Source organism: Stegodyphus dumicola, chromosome 9, assembly GCF_044657685.1.
Source record: "Stegodyphus dumicola isolate Sdum_Otavi_A_Nest chromosome 9, ASM4465768v1".
In the NCBI taxonomy this organism is placed as follows: domain Eukaryota; kingdom Metazoa; phylum Arthropoda; class Arachnida; order Araneae; family Eresidae; genus Stegodyphus; species Stegodyphus dumicola.
In genome coordinates, this window is record NC_140776.1 from 142,925,929 (window position 1) to 142,944,620 (window position 18,692).

General features: G+C 31.8%; 2 protein-coding genes across 6 annotated transcripts in view; both read left to right on the forward strand.

Moving 5' to 3' along the window:
- The window catches only part of LOC146995499 (DNA-directed RNA polymerase III subunit RPC1-like), a 67,166-nt gene extending 65,484 nt beyond the window's left edge, over positions 1-1,682 (forward strand). For 2 of the 4 annotated variants that reach the window (XM_085824176.1, XM_085824174.1), the window contains exons 5-7: positions 1,033-1,116; positions 1,206-1,283; positions 1,545-1,604. In XM_085824176.1, the coding sequence (XP_085680302.1) occupies positions 1,033-1,108 (76 nt within the window). In that variant the 3' untranslated portion in view covers positions 1,109-1,116; positions 1,206-1,283; positions 1,545-1,604. Of the gene's footprint in view, positions 1-1,032; positions 1,125-1,205; positions 1,284-1,544 lie in introns of all 4 variants that reach the window. The other 2 variants (XM_085824175.1, XM_085824177.1) reach the window with 2 other exon arrangements.
- On the forward strand, positions 1,596-17,812 carry LOC118183021 (DNA-directed RNA polymerase III subunit RPC1-like). 2 transcript variants are annotated; one of them, XM_085824179.1, is made up of 7 exons: positions 1,596-1,682; positions 1,804-1,851; positions 1,965-2,058; positions 4,622-4,667; positions 5,020-5,115; positions 9,770-9,838; positions 17,664-17,812. In XM_085824179.1, the coding sequence occupies exons 3-7, from the start codon at positions 1,994-1,996 to the stop codon at positions 17,733-17,735; spliced, it is 348 nt and encodes a 115-aa protein (XP_085680305.1). In that variant the 5' UTR covers positions 1,596-1,682; positions 1,804-1,851; positions 1,965-1,993; the 3' UTR covers positions 17,736-17,812. The 2 variants fall into 2 exon arrangements, with proteins under 2 accessions (XP_085680305.1, XP_085680306.1); XM_085824180.1 differs by lacking the exon at positions 9,770-9,838 and having other exon boundaries at positions 17,664-17,806.
- The last annotated feature ends 880 nt before the right edge of the window (positions 17,813-18,692 follow it).

Sequence of the window (18,692 nt, forward strand, 5' to 3'; positions counted from 1 at the left end):
TTTGATTTATTATTGAAATAATAGCTACTTTTATTTGCTGTGTCATCAGCTTAATTTATTATCCTTCATTTTCTATCTATAAATGTCAATTCTAGGGTATTTTTCAACTTGTTAAAAGTAAATGTAGGCGTGTAATTTAATTTGATTATTTGATTTCCAAAATAAAACCATCAAAATTATGCCTAAAATGTTAAGTTTTTCTTTCACATTGTTAAATATCACACTTATACATGAATGTCCATAAGTATATAAGTGATCCTTAAGGAATATATATATGTATCCTTATACAGGAATTTTTAAGAATACTTTTATTTGTCATAAATTTACTTTTTTCTCTTTATAATTTCTTATCTTAATAATCCCTTACTTTCATTTCAAAATTATTTTCAACTACTCCGCTCCTGCATTATTTTTTATTAACTGGCATTAAGCGCAGAGGATAATGAAGTTCCTGTGTTTGTACCTTTTATCCAATTATAAAATAATTATGTATAAGTTTTCGAGATCCAACAACTGAATTTACATTCGATAGAAATTAATATCAATTGAATTTGTAGGTAATAGAAATATTGTTTATGCACAGTCTTTTTATGAAAATGAGTATAATGTTTATATTTTTTAGTAGACACTAAAAATGGATGCATTGATTTCAAATTAATTACAGTTATGATATTCTTTATGTTTGCTCAGTCTTACTGGTCGGATGTACTTTTTATTACAAAACACTGTTTAATCCTGGAGATGTATCATTTCGTACTGGATTGCAAGGCACTTCATGCTTGAGAAGGCGGCTATGTTTGCACAAATCATTAAATTTTTAGCAGCCATAACCTGAATTAAATATGTATAATAGCAAAATTACAAGTCAAACAGAAATAGGTAGTATGAGGAAATGGTAGGATTTTATAAGTGTCTCCTATTCTTGCATTTTTTTTATTTACTGCATAACCTTTTTATTTATACATAACATATATTAGACATAAAGCACACATTTATTTTGTGTGCATATCTCACTGTACTTTTATCTTCTAGAAATGAAGATGATATGACAGAAATTAAGAGGAATAATTCTTGTGAATCAAGCAATTATAAGTTGTGCCAATATTAATTTTCAATGTATGATGGTATGCTTAATCTAGAATAAATTCTTTTTTCTTTATTTTCCTGAAAATAAAATTATTAATATTATTTTTTTTTTACTTTAGAATCTCTGGAATAATTTGCAGGTTCAAGTTGCACTCTATATAAACAGTGAATTATCTGGTTTAAGTCCAGATATGCAGGTAGAGAATTTTTAAAAATTTCTTGTATAAATAAAAAAGTTATGAAGTACATATAATGTTATCTTATCTAATGATGTATGAAAATTATATGATGGCTTGATTTTTATTTTACATCTTTAAATTGCTCTGTACAATGAAAATTTCATTAAGAAAAAGTATAAATATATTCTGATTTTAAAGTTATAAAAGTTGTTTTGCTCTTGAAAATGTATTTTAATTCATCTATATTATTTAATTGATTTATTGTATATTTATAAATAGCGTATGAATACTGGAAGAGGTATCGTGCAAAGATTAAAAGGAAAATATGGTCGTTTCCGAGGAAATTTATCTGGAAAACGAGTAGAATTTACTGGCCGAACGGTTATTTCACCAAATCCAAATTTACGAATTGATCAGGTAATGAGAAAATAGCAAAAGCATAGATTGTATTTTTAATGCTGGAAATATTTATTTACATGTTTTTTAATTATAATACTTACATACATCTATATATATATATATGCCATTTCAAAAATAGGTTGGAATTCCTGAACATGTAGCAACAATTTTGACATATCCTGAAATGGTAAAAGCATTTGAAAACTTTTTTGAAATTTTGAACATTTCATTGGCATTCATTACTTTCTCTTGTTGTATTCATTTAAATTTGAGGAAAACATTTCCATGTTTTTATTATAGGTAACATGAAATGACTTAAAGCACTAATAATGAATGATGGCTGTAAACATCCAGGAACAAATTTTTATATTGAACGAAACACTAGAATGAAAAGGTATATTTGATTTCTTTTTTATAATTATTAGTAGACATTTGATTTATTACAAAGTTCTTGGGTGATCTTCTTCATGAGGGATGCCTTCATAGAGAACTTGTCAGAACATAATGTGAGAAAGGCATTCCTCCCATTTGTTGTTCTGCTGTGCTTCGTGGTGTAACGGTTAGCACACTTGGTGCATATTCAAGAGGTTCAGGTTTGAGTCCTGATGAGGGCATTGCATATTTCTCACGTCTCCTGCTTTAAAAATAACCTAATGAATACACAATAATTGATATTCTGCCAGATCCTTAATTTTGTAAACCTAATGGTTTTATAGTTGTATGCAAACACAGATATAGTTGATGATAATTGATCATCATTGTAATTTAATGGACTGTCTCATCTCACCCACCAACCATTCTTTAAACGTGTGTATAGAGAAATTAAGTAAACAAAGCTAAAATCAATGTTTTTTATACTAATTAGTAGACAGGTGATTTATTACAAAGTTATCGAGTGATCTTCTTCATGAGGGATGCCTTCATAAAGAACTTGTCAGAACATTATGTGAGAAAGGCATTCCTCCCATCTGTTGTTCTGTTGTGCTTCGTGGTGTAATGGTTAGCACACTCGGTGCATATTCAAGAGGTTCAGGTTTGAGTCCTGATGAGGGCATTGCACATTTCTCACGTCTCCTGCTTTCAAAATAACCTAATGACTACACAGTAATTCATATTCTGCCAAATCCTTAATTTTGCAAACCTAATGGTTTTATAGTTGTATGCAAACACAGATATAGTTGATGATAATTGATCATCATTGTAATTTAATGGACTGTCTCATCTCACCCACCAACCATTCTTTAAATATGTGTATAGGGAAATTAAATAAACAAATCTAAAATCATCAACAGGCATCAATGTAAAAGCAGGCTTAAAATTAGAGAAATGTTAAAAATTGTCACAAGACCATTTCACATTAGAGACTTTTCTTTTAATCTGCCATTTATCTGGAACCCAATCCTCAAAAATACAGCATTCCTGCATGAAAGAAAGGGAACTTAATGGAAACATTCGCTCTCATTCGAGCTAATTAAGTAGATGGGCAGCCTCAGAAAGCATCTATCTAATGTTTTAATGTGAATTTTAGGGTGTCCGAATATTTTATTTAATTGAGGCAATATTGGTTCCTTTATAGGCATATGCATCTTGATTCTTCTACATACATTTATCCCATATGCATTAGTGTTCAGCACATCAGCTAATAATTGAAGAATCATTTAATTCATAATGAAGGCATGGTTGATTTTTCAGTATTCATGCTGATAAAAACTTAGCAGCTAAAAATTGATTTAGCTTATATTTACATAACACATTAAAAAACCATGAAAACTCCATGTAGTTTGACAGATTTCTAATGCAGAATGAACTATCACCAGTGTTTGCTATATCATCTCAGCTGTTGGAGAGCTACGTTGACGGAAAGCTTATGAAGCTATTACTTTAATCATACAAATGATAAGAATGTTTCACATAATTACCACTGTAATAATATATTCTGCATGAAAACATGTATTTCTAATTACTGTGGAACTATTATTTATATCACTTGGTCTTGTATTTAGCCAATTAAAATTATGATTTTAAACTCGTAATTTACATGTTTTTAATTTTTGCATTGTTTTAATGTGAAAACTAACCCAGAAGAGATCATATGTTTGAAAAGCTAGTATTTAGATAACTGTAAATAACAAGCAAATTAATATTTTGTCCTGTTTAGCAAATATCTATTGTGTGCGGTAAAAGCAATAATGTACTGTAATTAGGTCTGTTGCTTTTGTTTATCACATGAGTAACTGCTTAGCAATAACAAGTGCTCCTTTTCTAAAAGTAGATTAGATTAATTAACAATATTGCCTCAATTTCCTCTTCACAAAGAAAATCTTTATTTTGTAATTGTTGTTCAGAGGCCCATATTTAGAGTAAAGAAGCCACCGATTTAAGACAATACACTTTATTTACACGAATAATGAATAAAAAGATTACACTGCAAATCATATTGACCATCACACAGCATATATTATCTCACCATCTCCGCACGCTCGAATGACGGATGTGTCAGGAGAAGAGACTGCCGCACCAGCATAATTAATACGCATAAGAAAAGAGTTTGCTCGCCTCTACCCAACAGTAACATATAGCATAATTGATATAATTTTGTTTACCCTTTTGTTGTATGAAAAAAGAGTTATTAAAATATTTAATATTTTGTTCTGGTGCAATATTTTTGTACTGCATAATTTTTTGTAGTTGAAGTAATTGAAAGAGTAAAATTTTCTCCATTGTATTGTATTAAATTTTATCTATAGAAAAAATGAAATCTTTTTTAAGTCTTTTTTTATCCAAATGAGTTGTGCATGGAAACCACTTCATGTATGGACCGATTTCTTAAATGTTATGTAAATTGCATCAGATTGAATAACTACAGCAAAATTAATTGTTTTGCTGTTATTTTTGTAAAAAACTTGTTTAAATTGATAAAATTAAAATTTTAAAATTTCTTTTTGTTATTTTTGCAGTGATCTGAATTATGCAAACAGGCGACGAATTGCTGATAATTTGAAAGTAAGTTGCATTATTTATACATCTTCCAATTTATAGTTAATGTAAGATTTTGAAAAAAGATCTTTTTTATTTAGTGCTTTGTGAATAAAGTTATTTCAAGTTGGGAGATGAGAGATTTTGTTATATCCAACACTTCTAAATGTCTCATTCCCCATCAGTTTGTTTATAATAAAATCTTTTTGTAATTATTTATTTTACTCTATTTTCTTAAACATTATAACTTTTATGTTTATTTCTATTAAATATTAATGGTAAGAAGTATGATTTTAGCAAAATAATAAGGAACAAACCATAATGTTTCTTCCTTCTGTGATATTATTGAAGCATAATATGAAATTAAATATATTTTCAGTGTGGTGATATTGTAGAACGCCACATGATTAATGGAGATATCATATTATTCAATCGGCAGCCTTCTCTGCATAAGCTCAGCATCATGGCCCATAAGGTATTAAGTGCTTTACGTATTGTTGTAAATTTTTGAATGCATTTAATTGTATTGTTATTTTTGTGTATTGTTATAGTTCAGCTACCATAGCTGCATAACATAGCCCCCCGAAATAATAAATGTAAAACAAGTAACACATTTTTAAATAAGAAATATTATGTATTGTGTTTTAATGGAAGTTTCGAGCGACTGCAAATATCATCTGAACAAACAGTTCGCATTGACATGTTTAATCAGATTTTGTTATACGAATTTTGCCATTTGAAAGAAAGAGACTTGCTTTAGAACACTGTGTTGTGAAATTTGTAAAACATATCGTTATCATTAAGTACAAGGTGTCTGAAATGGAATTATCATGCTACCAGATGAGAACCATCATTTACTTCTTCTGATACAAAAATTCAGCTACAGGATTCACCACATAAATGTGTACAGCTTTAGGTACTAATGCTATATCATATGATGCTGTGAAGGTTTGGTAGCAGATCCTACTAATCTCTGGTCACCCTACTGATGTTGTTGAGGTCCGCCTGTGAGAACTTGTAGAAGAAGATGAGTATGCAACCACTTGAGCTTACTAAGGAGTTAGACATTAGTTCCATGTCCAATAATTGTGCAATGCATCACATAAACTTGATGTACACTGCTCAAAAAAAAAAAAATGGGATAGTCCTATATCTCTCGATCTACTGAGCCGATTGACAAAATTCAAATTGCGTTCTTCATGTCTCGAAAGCGCGACTTAGGATATATATTAGATTTATATATAGCACTATTCTAACATAGGTATTTTGACACAAAATCGGACTTTTTCTGAAATAACATACCAATTTTTTTACATATTTCGATTCTACGACTCAAATTACGCCTAAATATGAAATTTTGTAAAATTTGGAGCGAAATTTACCGAGAAATTCACAAATTTATGATGGCACTTTTTTGTCAGTTTGCGCCAAGAATACTTCACTTGGCGAACTTCTTAATATATGGCAACCTAGTTTCCTTAGGAAAAAAAGTCACCATCGTTCCTTTTTTCCAAATAATATTCTTTATATTATATTTTTAATTATAACTTATTATTTTAAGTAATTTTTTCTTTTTCGAATTTCATTTTAATTGTTTAAGTTGCACGTTTTTTTTTTTTCCCCGAATAACTGTTTTAAAAATTTCTATTTACCTATTCGAACTGCGTAAATAAAGGTGCAGCATTTATTTTTTTTTTCAAATAGTTTTCTTTATATATATTTTTCGTCATAGCTATTATTTTAGGTCATTTTTAAATTTTTATACATTTATTTTAATTGTTTGTGTTGCATTGTCTCTTCAGATAATTGTTTCAAAATTTTCTATTTATTCCTTCGAACTGAGCATTTTAAATATATCTATTAATATCAATTTTCCAGAATTTGATTTTATTTATTTGAACTGCGTTATTTTCGGAAGAATACTTTGTAACCCAGACTACAATGCGTTTGAAAACTGCATACTATATTAAAAGAGAAAATACAGTAAAGCGCAGTTTTACACGCCTTTCAATGTTCCGTTCAGAAAAAATACATATAAATAAGAGATATGTATAACCGATATTTTAAGTTAGGATGACTTGCATACACTGCTTTAAACAGTTTTATCATTGTGCCCATTGCTTTACACAATTTTATCTTACATTTGGTTTCTTAAAATGTTATTAATATTTTAGTCAAGCCCACCAGCGGCCGAGCGGTGAAGTCGCTGAACACTGGTAGTTCGGTCCGAGGTTCGAATCCCGCGAACAGGCTGGCTGCATGGGCGTTTTCGTGGTTTTCCCCATGTGTAACGTGTATACGAGCCAGTTTCCCTTAGAAAGTCCTCCACGAAGGCATCCCTCCCTTTAGGCAGATAGCCCTCGTGTGCTTTGCCATAATTAAATAATCCAATCAAATCCTTAATTAAATATAATTGATTTGTAAATTCTACTAGAACTGACGGTAAGAATTGAAGTGGAAATAAGTAATATGGTTTGCAATCTTGATTAATATAAAATTAAAAAAATTTGCATAGAAAAATGCTTGCATTCAGACAGAAAGTTTTTTGAAATATTTGCAATTACTTTATAAGAAGGATTTATTAATAACCGTAATAATTACTTATTATATTACTGATGATTAGGATTCAGTTCTTGACAATTACATTCTAAATTAGAATTTTAAGGATATAATGAAAATACGCTACGCACAAAAATACATTTTAGGAAAAAAAATGAGTTGATTTTTTATGTTTTAAAACTTCTTAAATTCATTTAGTAAACATTGTATCCTCGTTGTTTATTGAATCCAGATTGTTGGTGTCGTTTATATAATTATTCTTACTTGTCCACAGAATCTGCTGACTTATCCAGCCATTAAGTAGCTGCAGATCATTTCTACATAACCATTGAACTTCCATTAATTCAGTCTCTAGAGGGTTGTATGTTTATATCATAATTTGACTTTTATAAAAAATGATTATTCTAAATATTATGTTTCTATAAAAATATATTGTGCTTTAAAAATATGGATAATAGTATCAGCCGCTCTTTCAGCCACTTCAAAAGCAACAGTTTGTTTAGAAATAAATTATGCAGTTAATATCATAAAATTCAAATAAATATCAAACGAAAATTCTCAGTTTTAGACAATTCGATTTAAACGAAGTAAAGTAGCAGACGATAAAACGCCGAAGGTAAAAATTTACTCTTACAAAAACTTACTCTTAAATTTTTTAAAAAAAGAAAAGATACGAGAGAAATTTAAAAAAAAATAGTTAAAAATTTGAATAATATCATCTATAATTTAAAAAAATAGCCTTTCATATAGTATTAATAAATATTTATTACGTATCATTGAGGAAAAAAATGTCATATAATTAATTCTCCGTAAAATTTTACTTGAAGTTTAAGGTTAAAAATAGCTGTGGCAATTTAGTGTAACAAAAATCCATAGACCACATTTGGCGTTATTATCGTTAAAAAAAAGGTGCCAAATTTCAAAACGCGAAATTATGTAAATTCATGTATATCTTAGAAAATTTTGAATAAAAAAGTCTAATTTTTTTGCAGATATGCTTAAAAATAAACCTACTTTAAGATGATGGTAAAAATTTTATAGGTTATATTTCAAAATTTTTTTCGAAAAATCTATAGAAATTATTTAAATATAGAAATTTAAAAAAAAAACGCAAACAATGTGTAAATTTTATTTGGAATGAACCAAAATTTCGAAATGTGAGAGAAAAAATCAAAAAAGTTTAATAAAAAAAGAGATATTAATAAATATTTGCCAAATTCAATTAACATTGAGGAGCTAAAATTTTGAGAGCTAATATTTTAAAAACTATTCGCACGATTTTTACAAAACTTGGTATTCTGGCATAATTTGAGTCGTAGAATCGAAATACGTAAAAAAATTGGTATGTTATTTCAGAAAAAGTCTGATTTTGTGTCAAAATACCTATGTTAGAATAGTACTATATATAAATCTAATATATATCCTAAGTCGCGCTTTCGAGACATGAAAAACGTAGTTTGAATTTTGTCAATCGGCCCAGTAGAACGGGAGATATAGCACTGTCCCATTTTTTTTTTTTTTTTTGAGCAGTGTACAAGTTCAATCTTGGCTTCCACATGAACTGACTCAAGCAGATAAGGAAGATGTGTTTGGGCCTTCACTATTTTGTTCGAATATCAATGCAAGAACAAAATTCTGAACTGGATCATCATTTGTGATGAAAAGTGAATTTACTTCAACAATGCAGGCTGCGCCCGGTGAGCCCATCGGCAACGTTGCAAAGCCCACTTTGACTAACAAAAAGATAATTCTTTGTATCTGGTGGGACTGCAGTAGTATTATCCACAAAACATATCCAGCATACCGAAGAGTATCTGAAAAAAGGTAAAACCCTCAACAGTAAACTGTACGGTGAGATGCTACTCCGTGTTGACACTGCTATCAAGGAAACAGGAAACACATTAAAATGAGTTCCAGCACAAAAAGTAATATTCCTTCAAGATAATGCAAGACCATATGTGTCTGTATTCTCCATCTGTGCTCTCTACAGACTCAAATGGGATCTTTTTTTCACACCCACCATATAACCCTAACATCGCTCCTTCGAACTTCTACTTTTTTTTGCATGTGCAGCTACACCTTGCTGGTGCTATCTTCTATTCTGTTCAAAACATCCAAAATGAGGTTGATCTGCTTTTGGATTCGCATCCACCAAGTTTCTGGGTCGAAGGCACTGACCATTTGCAAAAAATCATAGATTTGGGTGGTGATTACTACCTGCAATAAAACTACTGCTTTAATTTTTTCCCCTAACTTCATTAAGAATGTTTCCTGGCAGAAAACGTTATTAAAAAATTCAATATAAAATTAGCAGAAACATAGAACTTATTGTTGACTGCAGTTTCAGTTTAATTCAAAGCAATTTTATCAAGGCATTGTTGTTCTCTTAACTTGAGAAGTCATAGTGCTACATGCGGATGTTACATATACGTTTTAAGATAGTCTTTATATGTGTAAGTTTGACATTAAATTGCATTATATTAAGAAAAATGTGCTCTTTTTTAAAAATTGAATTATACTAAGAAAATAATTTGTGTAATATTTATACGTAAACATTTTTTCTATATTAGGGTGAAGTTCATGGTATAACAAGGTATGGATTAGCAAAGGTGAAAGAGAATGCCTTGATGCTTGCTTCAGTAAGTAAAATTGAAATAATAACTAACTGAAATATATAAATATGGCAAGTGCTTTTACAAGCTAAAAAATATGGTTGCTCATAATTGACTCCTTTGTGTGCTTTTCTTGTTCTCTGCTGTCTTACTCATTAACCAATGTGCTTATCATTGTAAGCAAAAGTGTATTTTAGCAACTGATTATGTGCCGGGAATTTCAGACAAAAATGTAATTAATATAATGCAAGATTCAAAATTACTTTATTTTCATATGAAAAAAAGTTAAATTCATTACTCATAATATAATATCACTCTTAACCCTTTCTGTGTGACGAAGTTGGCCAAGTTGGTTGTGTGGTTCCACTATTAATGGAAAAGCCCTGTCACAAGAACACTTTCACAGTACAGACAGCTATCTGAGAGTAAGCTTGACCTTTCCAGAAAGCATGAAAATGCGAAATGTTAAAATTCTAGGTAATTGAACTTAAAAAATCTTACATGAAGATATCACTCCTCTTAGGCAAATAGCCCTTGCATGCTTTGTCATAATCAAATTAACCAAACAAAACGATACAAATAGTTGAGCATACAAAAATACAATTTGCGGTAGAAAAGCCAGTCTGTAAGAAATTTTCGGACTAAAATTATAAAAACAGTATCTTTATTTGTTATCAGCTTGAATATAAAAAATCTGTATAAGTCAGAAATCCAAAATGGTTAGAACATTGGCAATTCTAGATTTTAGATCATCAGTTTAAATCTAGTAAAATAGCATGTAGATATGGCAACATTTGGGCTTCTCTTATTATTTAAGTCAGATAGAAAAATTCTAACTGTGCCAATAAAGATCTAGTAGACCATGTTGTCTTCTAGATAAGGAGTGTAAAGTGTTGCATAGAGTTGAATGAAATTGGCAAAATAAACTTCATCGGGAATTCTATAAAACCTACAACGTCAGTGCAATGATAGTTTGTCGTGAACTTTGAACACTTAGTTTTCACAGCAGAGCTGCTAATTTTACACTAAGCATGATTGTTATTCAACAACAATGGAGCCTTGATAAATGCCATCACAAGTTATAGAGCAATAATCAAGATATACATTGACAAGCCAAAACATTATGACCATCCCCTCATTTTTCAATGAACTCATCTGGATGAAGTAGAGAGCATGTGATTAACTGGGAGGGTCGTGTCAGGTTACACTGTCTTCCAGGTGAACAGTTGCTACCCCCTCCTATACTGCAGGTCATATATAGGCTGGTGGTGATGGTATTATGTAGGGGGGCCCAAGAGCGATGCGCAGTGCAGGGAGAAAGTTATGCCACATACGCATGACGTCATGTGGGTGACAGCGTTAGTTCTTGGCGTTTGTTTACTTTCGTTGCATCAACAGTTTGATTTGATTTGTGTTGTTAATTTGCTATTATACCTAGGCGGAAGTGGCAAATTGTGCTATAGCGTTGTGTCAGAATTATACACGTTAATACATTTTTTGGCGGAAAACACTCTTTACAACCAGATAAAATAACTATTTTTTAATGAATTTATGTAGTTTTCATACATAACTGTGATGTAATTTTACATTTATTTTTCATTTTACTGCTATTTTACATTTAAATTGAAACAATTTCTCATTTTAAATAATTTTTTATCATAATCTTCATTTTGTGTATGAGACTTACATCGTAGTGAGATATTTAAACTGACTGTCATGTTTACCAATACTGAGTACCTGAATGATTAGTTAATAAATTCGCGTATCCAACTTCATTCACATGTTTTGGTTACTTTCTTTACATCCCAAACGTAATTCTATGTATTGAAGCAGCGTCTGGGTTAAGCTTTGCGAACTAAGTAAACTGATACATGCCTCACCGTGAGGAAAGAACAATTTCTCGACCACACTAAGATTCAAACATCGAATGAGTGAGTGACATATTTCCTTCAGTGTTATTTAACTGATGCATACAGGTATGTGTGATGTAATTTAATTGATATAACTTACACATGCTTGAACCTGAAGGAAAACAAATCTGTGTATAATGCTAGAATACAAATAGCGAAAGAGTAAGTAAGATATTCTGTTCAGTGTTATTTAACTGCTGCATATGTTTTAATTTTGATTCCATATAACTTGTTTTTAATTATAAGAGAAAGAAAAATAATTCAATATTGAACACATATTTCGAGTATAACAAAAGTATTTTAAGAAACAACCTGATAAAAAAACATTAGTAATTAAAAATATTTAATTTGTGTATAGGCTGAATTGAAATTAAGATGTGGTGGTTTATTTAATTATGGCAAAGCGCACTAGGGCTATCTGCGTAATAGGTGTGATGCCTTCATGGAGGACTTTCTCAGGGAAACTGGCTCGTATATACGTTACACATGAGGAAAACCACGAAAACACCCATGCAGCCAGCCCGTTCGTGGGATTCGGACCGAACTACCAGTGTTCAGCGACTTTACCGCTCGGCCGCTGGTGGGCCGAAACTAAGATGTAGGGCAAGTTTATTATTATTATTATTGTGCGTATATGTGTAAGAAAATGTATTTTAATTGTTCCATTTTTAATGTATGGAAGGAAGAATAGGATGCTAATATCGAAGATTATTTACTATAGCAAATAATCATGTCAGGATAAATGTTATATAGAAATCTTGGGAGTGTAAGGGATTATAAGAGAACTTTTAGATTATACTGAAAATATACGCACTTCTGCTAAAATCTGAAGTGAATCAGTATGAAGTGACTTTTCACTTTAAAAAGAATGTGATAAGTATACTATTTAAAAGTATAATGACGGATATTAAGAAATTTGTAGAATTTTATGGTATTTAAATATGAATTTGTTAAGTCAAATCTTTTTATATATGTTTTTGCTTGAGATATGTAATTTAAACTGAAAATCACGATCATATATTTCTCATGGAATGTCAAAGTTCATTTGTATTAATAAAAGTGCATGAGCAATGAAAATAAATAGAATAATACTTTTTGATTATGTTTTTACCATGGTCTTAGCAGGTATGCCATCATGTGTTCTGTTCAACAAGATTTATTTAGTGCAAACAATACTACGAAAAAATATTGAAAAATACCTTGTTTTACAATATTTATTTCCCTTAATTAACTTAAATATCGTTTTACATTTTCTAATGCTATCCTTTACGAAAAGAATTTAATGTTTACAATTATTTTCACCATTCGTACGAATTCTGTGCATAAAATAAACATTTTCTTTAACAAAATGCTTAATCGGAAAGTATATACCCGGTATTTCTGGTGTATCTACCACATATAAAATGATCATTTTGCTTTAGTTTACATTTTTTTCCATTACCAAAATCATGTAGCAGACGCGTCGGCCGATGCGTCTTGTCTCCCGGGTGACGTCACTACCAGCAACCAATGGCACGCTTTTTCCGTTCCTGGCCTAACCTTAGTATATTAAAGAACCTTGGGTATTATGCTTTGGGGATGTTCTCATGGGCAGCTCTGGGACCCTTAGTTGTGGTAGACCAGACTGCTGCTGTGAAAGCTGTGGACTACCTGAACATAACTGTGTATCAGTTGCACACTTACAGAGCATCTGCCTTCCCAACTGAAAATAGATTATTCTAACAGTACAATGTCCCAAGGCTTGAATTGTATTGGAGTGGTTTGAGGAGCATATGCAATTAATGTCCTGTGCACCTAACTCAGTGGATCTTAACCCGATAGAGCACATTTGGGATATCATGGAGCAGCAGCTCAGAGAACACCATTTCGGAATATTTTTACTTTGTGTGACTGCTGCTAACACATTTGGTACAACCTGTCTCCAATAATCTACGAAGAACTTGTGGCATCTATGCCAAGGCAACTTGCAGCTGTTTTGCAGGCCAAAGGTCATGCAACATATTGTAGAGTAGGTGGTCATAAGTTTTGGCTCTTCAGTAAGAGTCTGATGGTAGAGTGTGGTGATTTCAGTGTGAATGCTTTTTTATCTGACAGTATTGTGCTCCAAGTGGAATTTGGAAGTGGAAGCATAATGGTTTGGAGCTGTTTTTCCTTTTGCATGGGTCCTTCGGTTCCTGTGCAGCAAACTCTCAAAACTTGACTGGATATTTTAGACTATTTCATGCTGCCTATATTGTAGCAACAGTTCAGAGAGGGTCCATTCCTATTTTAACATGATCGTGCTCCTGTCCTTGTTGCATGGCCTGTGCAGAGGTGGTTTGCACCCATAGCGCTTCTGAAACTGGACTGCCCCGCTCAAAGCCCATGCTTGAATCACACAGAACACATATGGAATGTATTAGAATGTTGATTGCGATCTATGCTACATTGCCTCTAGTCAGTGATAGAACTGATCAGAGTTTTTCTGCTAGAATGGTGTGCAATTCCTGCTGAAATATTTTGAAAACTAGTAGATATCCTTCCCTAAGGAGTGGCAGCTGTTTTTCAGTGAAAAGTGACTTAACCTCATCAGTTATCTGCAGAAGAAAGGGTATAATGTTACTTTATAAAAAAAATGATGTTAAAATTAAATGGATTATTTAATTATGATTTGTTCATTATGCCAAAGCAGGAGGTATCTTGTGGTTTATTTTCCTAAGAGAGTACATTACATACAAAAAACAAATAAAATAAAATAAAATAAAAATTTTAAAAACATGAAAATGTTCATACAACCGATCATATTTAGAGAATATTTGATTGACTAAGCACACTAGGGCTACCCATCTGTGTTTTTTTTTTTTTTTTTTTTTTTTTTTTTTTTTTTTTTTTTTTTTTCTCCCTTATTACGTGCTCTGCCTTTAGGCACTACACAGGAAGAGAGGGATGCCCCGTGCTGGCTCGTATCCACATTACACATGGGGAAAACCACGAAAACGCCCATGCAGCCAGCCCATTCGCCAGGACTCGAACCCTGGATCAAACTACCAGTGTTTAGAGGCTTTAACCGCTCGGCCGCTGGTGGGCACCATGGGATTAGATTGGATTGGATTGGATTATTCAATTATAACAAAGCATATTAGGGTTATTTGCCTAAAGGGGGATGCCTTTGTGGAGGACTTTCTAAGGGAAACTGGCTAGTATACACGTTACATATGGGGAAAACGCCCATGCAGCCAGCTCGTTCGCGGGATTCGAACCTCAGATCCACCCATGGGAGGGATACCTTTGTAGAGGACATTTTTAAGAAAAATTAGCCTATATTTACTTTACATACGAGGAAAATCAGAAATTAAAAGAATTATTTAAAAACTGAATACAGCCATTTTATAGCCCTGGCTTAATTTTTCTTAACACTTATGAAATGTTTAAATAATTTCTTTTCAATTGATATAAAATACATATAATGTTTCTGCTTTCTGCAGTTTTTGCAAAGAGTCATACTTCTTTGATATCCATTACTTTTCATTTCATGAATTTAAACCTAATATTTTAAGTAACACTTAATTAAACGGGGTGTTTTTACAAATTCATTGAATCTCTTTCCCCCCTTTTTTAATGATCATGCAATTAATTTTATTGTTAAAATATATTTTGCTGTATTTCAAAGAGCAAAATTGTTATTTTGTTTATATATATCATAAAATTCTAACATTAATTTGTAATAGCTTCTTTTTTATTTGTTTATTTCCTCTTTCTGTGTCAAAACTATAATATGCTTATAATAAATCTTTCTGAACTACATCACTTCAAAATTATTCCCCGTCATATGTTCCTTATACACTGGTTATCATAAATTAAGGAAAAATCACAATTACTGAAAAAGTTACATGTAGAATTTAATGAAACTTACCCACAATATACAACACATAGTAAGGTACCAAATAACATAAAAAGAAATTACCAGACAATTATTGTGGTATAGTAATTAGCACATGTATAAAATGAACAAATCGAAGATGTCAGTTTGCTATAGTAAAAGTACTTTCAATATGGAATATAATCGCCTCTAGAAGCAATACAGCACATTCAGCGATGTGTGATGCTTTCAATTATGCGGTCTATCAGTTCCATAGGAAGCGAGAGCCATTGCTCTTGCAAAGCAGTTACAAGCGTGACAAGGGTCTGAGGGGGCGGATTGAGAGCAGCTAAATGTCTCCCTAAAGCATCCCAAACGTGCTCGATAGGATTCAAGTCCATGCACATAATTGTTTCCTGTTGAAGATAATCATCTACGATACGAGCCCTGTGTGGTCTTGCATTGCCGTCCTGTAACAGGAAAGCATCACCTATTGCCCCAGCATATGGGCGCACATAAACATCAAGGATGTCATCTCTATAAATCTGAGCATTCATGGTTCCCCTTGGAAAGACATGGAGGTCTGTGCATCCAACCAAAGAGATGCCACCCCAAACACAGACACTGCCCCTTCCATATTAATCTTTTTCACTGATGTTTGAAGGATGCTAACGGGTTCTAGGTTCTCTTCATATCAAATAACGCATACTATCGCTTTCTAGACTAAACCTGGACTCATCCGTAAAGAGAACCTGCTCCATTAATCAGGCGCCCAGTGGACATGTTGTTGTGCCCACTGAAAACGGTCCCTCCTATGGCGTGACGTGTGTGACACACAAATGGCTGGTCGCCTTGCATACAGACCACCTTCATGAAGCCTTCTGCACACAGTTGACGTTGACACCAACCTTTCGGTGGCTGCAGCAAGAGAGGATAGTCGGAGAAGAGTCGGAGTAGTGGTTCTATTCCTGCGGGCACATAATGTCAAATATCGGTCATCGGCGCTCGTCTTAGCAGTTGGCCGTCTTTGGCTGAACCTCCTAAATGCCGAATCTGCGGTTTGAAATTGTCTCCAAAGTCTATGAACCACAGAAGAACTCACATTTAGCCATATCACCACTTCTGTTTGACTTTGTCCTGCCTCTAGTCTCCCAATGGCTCTCCATCGCAGTTCTGCAGACAAATGATGCCTGGAAGTCATTGTTACGAATTGGCTATCTCAGATTTCTGATGTTGCTGTCACAGTGAAATATGTGAGCTTGCTCTCAAACATGGACTTTTATGCTCCTTGCAGATGACGCATTCCGAAAGCAGCACCACTAATTTCCATATCGCAGTTTTACTCAGTTACTCTTACTTGGCAACATGTTCAAATTTTACACGGTTTGGCTTATTTTTTAGGGAGTTATCACTATTTTTGTGATTTTTCCTTAATATATGATAACCAGTGTATTTTAATGCTTATATATGATGCATGCACTTGCATAACAGCAAAAGTGGAACTAAATTCTTTTAGCCAATGATAAAAGCAAATTAATTTGTTAATCAAAACTTATAACTAACCATTAGAAATAAAGTAAAACCATAGGTTCACTTTTAATCTGGTAATCTACACATTGTTCTCTCACTTTGTACTACTGATGCCATGCCTGTTGCTTTTGTTCTTTTGTCTTTGTCAGTTACCATTCAGTGAATTTGTTTAATCTTTATTTGTCACTTCATTCAATAAACTATGCCTCATTAAAGATAATCTATGAAAGCTTCATCATGGATCCACATTTTCATACAATAACATCAACATCTCAAAAGTTATTCATTATATGTATAAAACTATAAGAAGTTGCAATGTGCATAAGAAAAGAAAATTGTTTATTATTGAGATCTTTTTCTTGCTTACTACATTAAGATATGTTTTTTCTCCCCTTACACCTTAACTTAAATAATTTTTAGTATCATTTTCTCTTTGTCACTCACTGTAGGTATGCATGTATACATATGAGAGAGATAACTCTATCACAAAATGTATAACTTTGATTACCTGAATTAAATATATAGTGTGTGTGTATTTATTAATTGAATTTTTATTTTTGTTTGTTTGAAAAAGCTGCTGATCATCTATTTGATGCTGCTTATTATGGCCAAGAAGATGCAATCACTGGTGTTAGTGAAAGTATAATATTAGGAAACCCAATGTCTCAGGGAACTGGCTTTTTCAAGCTTCTTCACAAATATCCTTTTTGTGTATTTTCAGAAGTCATTCTTAGGTAGGGGAAATCCTTAAAAACAAAGACGATAGAATCATTAGAATTAGAATAGATTCTTATACATGAACACTTTTTGTTTCTAAGGAATTTTCCTGGCCTAATTTTACAGAAATTTTTAGTTAATATAAATAGATTCTCTAAACTATTTATTATTATTTTCATAATGATTTCAGGCTTTTAATTATTCAGTTATTATTCCCTAGAGGCTAACTGACAATGTATCATTAACCAGCTTCCACTCTAAAATTTGTTTTCTTTTATGCATTTATTAAGCGTGATATGTATGCCCAAATACTCTTATTAAAGGAAACATAATGATTCAGGTCAATAGTTTGATGAAGATAAATGATACAGGAATAATGTGTACAAATGTTATTTATATCCTTGAAGCTGGACTTGCAATATTTAATAAGAGAATCCCACATAAATATTAGGGGTAGAAATATTTTAAAGGCCTTTTTCACTTTGTACTTTTAAGTTAAAAGCTATTAAGATAATTGTAAAGGCCATTCACATTGGGGTTTATCTGAGTTAATGGAGATATCTGGCACGGCTGTTGCTGTTGCAAAACCAGTTTTTCTTCATGGTGGAGCAAGTAAAAAAAAAATAATAATAATTGAACACCGTTAATTTTTTGATATAATATAGTATGTTTCATTTAAGAATTGCATTTATTTTTAAAATAAAAATATCTCATTATGAAATGTACTTATAAATACTTAATTTAATTTGAATATTTAATCAGAACTGCTGTAAAATTTATAGTAGTGAGTAAGTGTTACGGCACAAACTTGTGTAGAGGTGAGAGAATTATTAATTATAATTTTCAATATAACCTTTAGGCAAAATACTATCTTAAAATTGGCATC

Coding starts and splice junctions, on each gene's coding strand:
- LOC118183021 (XM_085824179.1), top strand. CDS start 1,994: ATGAATGATGGCTGTAAACATCCAGGAACAAATTTTTATATTGAACGA. Junction 5,116..9,769: donor TCAGCATCATGGCCCATAAG/GTATTAAGTGCT, acceptor TTTCTATATTAG/GGTGAAGTTCATGGTATAAC. Junction 9,839..17,663: donor ATGCCTTGATGCTTGCTTCA/GTAAGTAAAATT, acceptor TGTTTGAAAAAG/CTGCTGATCATCTATTTGAT.